Source organism: Echinops telfairi, unplaced genomic scaffold, assembly GCF_000313985.2.
Source record: "Echinops telfairi isolate 266 unplaced genomic scaffold, ASM31398v2 ScPeMD7_9;HRSCAF=40, whole genome shotgun sequence".
In the NCBI taxonomy this organism is placed as follows: Eukaryota; Metazoa; Chordata; class Mammalia; order Afrosoricida; family Tenrecidae; genus Echinops; species Echinops telfairi.
Window position 1 is genome coordinate 37,757,807 of NW_022103906.1, and position 4,313 is coordinate 37,762,119.

The 4,313-nt window shown below is 42.5% G+C and overlaps 1 protein-coding gene across 1 annotated transcript in view; it reads right to left on the reverse strand.

Annotated features, from left to right (window-relative positions):
- UNC5D (unc-5 netrin receptor D) overlaps window positions 1–4,313 on the reverse strand; it is a 345,871-nt gene that overhangs the window by 152,199 nt on the left and 189,359 nt on the right. The window contains exons 5-6 of the mRNA XM_004696203.4: window positions 1,318–1,498; window positions 296–463 (exon numbers count right to left, since the gene is read on the reverse strand). Of these exons, the coding sequence (XP_004696260.2) occupies window positions 296–463; window positions 1,318–1,498 (349 nt within the window). The remainder of the gene's footprint in view (window positions 1–295; window positions 464–1,317; window positions 1,499–4,313) is intronic.

The window sequence follows — 4,313 nt, forward strand, 5'->3', positions numbered from 1 at the left end:
GATGGCACAGCCCATCAAACACTGGTATGTACAAATGTTTTACCGCCACTGGCTTATTGATGGTGACTGTCCAGTGTCATCCGAGTATAAATAATATGCCCCAAAGCATTGAGCAGCGAGGTCTTCCACCAGGTTCCTGCCATGGCAAAGAGCTCTGGAGTAGCTCCTTGGACAAAGGCTCCATCGTAAGAACATGGAAGAAAGTAACTTTGGAAAGGACGGATCCTGATAGTTTCACACCAGCCTAAACGTGTTGGTGGCTTGGAAGGAAATATGGAATCTGCATATATCTCACCAGGACAAAGAGAAGTGCAGGTTACTTTCTGCACTGACATTCCCTCACAAAAGGCCCCGCCATTGAGAGGCGCTGGGTTGGTGCAGGTCCGGGAACGTTTCTGCCATCCTCTACCACAGGGGACATTGCAGGCTGACCACTCCGTCCAGGAAGACCAGCCTCCATTCACTGAGAGAGAAAACACGGGGAGGGAGAAACAAAAGGAGAGAGGTTTTTACTGAGTGCCTACTATGTGCAAGCCACTGTGCCGGGTGGTGTGAGTCGGGCCTCTGGGAATCAAGAGACTGTGTAGACCCAGACCGGCTCCTCTGTTGTGACGCAGCACGGGGGCTTATCTCAGTCTCTGCCCCTCAGCCTACTCCTCTGAGATAGCAGGGATGCTTGAAATCTGCTTTGCAGGGAAATTATGAAAAGTAGAAAGAGCTCATCAAAATATCTCCAAAGCACTCGAAAATCTACAGCATAATAAGGGCAGATCAGCATGTGAAATTCCCACACTTAAAGTGCTTCGAAATACATCCCTGGGCTCTTCTATTATGGAAAGGAATACCTTTACTTCAATAGCTGGGAACCTTCTTTATACACTACCTAAAATATTCAGCAAATCGTAGTGTTTGTTTTGGGTGGATTTCATATGCCAGGAGAGAAACTGACTGACGGCAGGTCTGGGAGAGGATGGGAAGTGGATGTTGGTCTGGGGAGGGGTGGGAAAACAGAAGTGGCCCACTTCAAGCCTTTTCAAATGTAAACACAATGGTGGAAAATAAGCAATGCTTTATGATCATAAAGAGAGATATTGGAAATGCCACCGACTAAAAGTCCAATATTTGATGGAACAGCAAACATTACTAGCAAGAGGGAGGAGGGATGTTTTCTCACATGCCAATAGGGAGGCAGGAGAGAGGTCTGTAATAGATATCACTCCCCCACCCCGACCCCACCCCCCAACACACACACAATAAAATGCAAAGTCCCTCTACTCCTTCCTCTCAAGTCTTTCCTGGCCTGTGGGTTGGGCTTACCATAGACCACCACAGTGGCTGACAGGCTCCTCCTCTTGGCCACAATGTTGGCTGCCACGCAAGTGTAATTCCCCGAGTCGGAGAGCCGAGCCTGTCTGATGATCAGGTTGTGGTCAGCCCTGGTGTCAATGTTCTCATCTTGGTCAGCATCAATGGGCTCTTCATTTTTCAGCCATTCCACCTACAGGAAGACATGAAGGTTCACCGATGACATCAAAAGTAAGAACACGTTGTTCCCTCTCTCCACTTTCCTGCCACCCCGAGGGCAGTAGCCTACGAGTGTTGAAATGGCTTCTCTTAAGACATTGAGACTCGAGCAATTTCTGGTCAAGAAACAAAAGCAGAATCCCCCATTACCCAATGGGTCCTAAGGAAACTGGCAATGAGATCAGGTACAACTTCATGAGAAGACATTGGAGAAGACCCAAGCCGGACCTCTAGAGTCCCCAGTGTGAGGACACACAGCACTCTGTTATTCAGAGGTTAACACTTTGCCACAAGATGCTCAGTTGAACTTGCATTGACAAACATCTGGTTTCTTTCCTTGATTTTTATGCTTCTGCATTAAGAAATTGACAAATAATAAATATATGAGGGCTTTGGTATGAAAAAACTAATAAGAACACTTTTCTTTAATTTAAACAGGGTGTTTGAGTGTTGAGGTGGGAGTTATTTCTAAATAATAATGCAAGCTCTTCATTTCATATCTCACCCATTTTATTTAGTAAATTTGATATATTCAGGAATTATAAATAGAATTTCAAAACTCACTGTCATCACACTGATTCATACTGAGTGACCCTTTAGAACAGAATAGAACTGGCCCCATAGGTTTCTGAAGCTACAAATCTTTATAGGAGCAGAAAGCCTCTTCTTTCTCTGTGAAGTGGTTAATGGATTTGAACTGCCAATTTTGTGGTTGTTAGCAGTCCAGCCTGAGCACCATTCAGGAAAATGAAAACTCAAATTAGTAAGTGGAAAACATAAAAATAATACAAACCCCCAATTTAATTTGACCTATTTCCTTTAAAATGGAAGAAAGAAAACAGGTGGCTGCAATAAGGTCATTTTATCATGTTCCATTATATTAAAACTCTTCGGTAATGGTATTGCAATAATGGGTCCAACGTGGAGCTCAGAAAATCAATACATATATTCAGAACTTGTACTCTGTGCAGATAGGATAAGATGCTGTTTAAGTCGATAGGTGTTCCTGTCAACATGCTTTAATGAAAGCATAAGAATGTATAAAGGAAAAAATAGCACAGATTTGGGCTATCAAAGACACCATAGTGAGTTTAATGTTTAGGTAGGGCTCTCTAAGTTTGGAACTTTGTTTCTTTGATGACAATTGTGTTACGCCTCAAGGACTCAACAGACACTTGTATAGTCTTAGTTACGAGGCATCGAGGAAGTACCCTGACACGCTGAAGGTTCACACGCTGCTCTGAATTCCAGGCCTGTGAACATGCTCATCACAGATAATGCAGTCTCCTCTCCCCAGGTTCGCCTTACTCTGACCCTGTGCCACACTGGTCTTTTGTTGAGCATCTGGGAAAGATACAGACGGCAGCTTTCTGCTCCCTGGATCCTCAGCCATGCCAAGATGAGGTGAACCAGCCTTAACTCTTCTCTTTCGTCAAACAGCCTGGGATTTCCCCTGAATTAAGCTACTATTGCTTTGGACTTTATTTCCACTTCTAAAGAGTGTCTCTCCTGTCTGGTGTCGTCTTAGTGCCACGAGACTCATCTCTCGTTTGACAGTAACCATTTGGTTATAGCTATTAGTGTATGTGACAGAAAGCACTTTAATGGAAACATAAAACCTGTCATTGAACACTGAAAGCCATAGTGGCGATTGCACCAAAGAAGGTCAAGCAAAAGCACATGCCTCAGGGGGTATTGCCTCATATACTGACCGTCATTAGCATAGATAATTGAACACTTGTTTTCAAATAAGATGCCTCCTTACATTTCTCTACTTAAATCTAAAAAATTCTAATTCATCACCCATAACCAGATGGCATCTGCTACATAACTAATTGGATTAATAATGATTTGTTGGTCTGTGAAAAAAAGGAATTTAGTTAGAAGAAACTTATAATGATCCTTCATTGTTTACCCCAACTACCAACCCCAAATCATTATTTAAAATTTATCCTAGTAGATATCTCTTTGAAAAGAAAATAATAAAATGATAGCAATAGCCAAAAGACAAAGATGGGAGGACTACTTTGAAACACAGAGAACAGCTGTAGAGAGAGAGTAGTACCAAGTCATTAAGGAACAAACTCCCCAGCCAACCCCAGGAGTTCCTAAGGGCATCCTCATGCTCTAGAGACTGAAGGAGTATATACTAATAATGACTAGTAGTAAAAGTGATTTCCCTATTTCATAAAGCAAGAGAGTGAAACTAATTTGAAGGCAGTCTATGATAGAATGTTCCCTCATTCCCCACTGAGATAGCAGATATAGCCACTACTGACACAGCGGTTACAGTACTCAGCTGATAATCAGAAAGTTCCAACACACAAACCACACCTTCGGAGAATTTTACAACTGTGGAAGCCTTCAGGAGTGCTGGTGGCATGGTGGGTTGTAATTTGTAATTTAGGCTGCTGACTTCACTGACAGCCATTTGAAACCAGCAGCCACTCCATGGGAGAAAGATTAGGTTTTCTACTCCCATAAAGAGTTACAGATTTAGAAACTCATGGGGGCACTTCTATCTTCTCCCATAGGGTTATCCAATTGGAATTGACCGGATGGCAGTGAATAGAAACCCTCTATTCCTTCAAATGGGATCGCTTTGAGTCAGAATTGACCAAAATGCAGTAGGTTTGTCTGTTTGCTTGCTTGCAAAGGAGGTGAACAAGATCAACACAGATTGTTATATCAATCTGTGGATTGATTAATGGATTAATGGATAAGATGGGAAATATGTAAATTCATAATTATATATATATTTTTAAATATGTCAGGAGAACAGAGAAGAC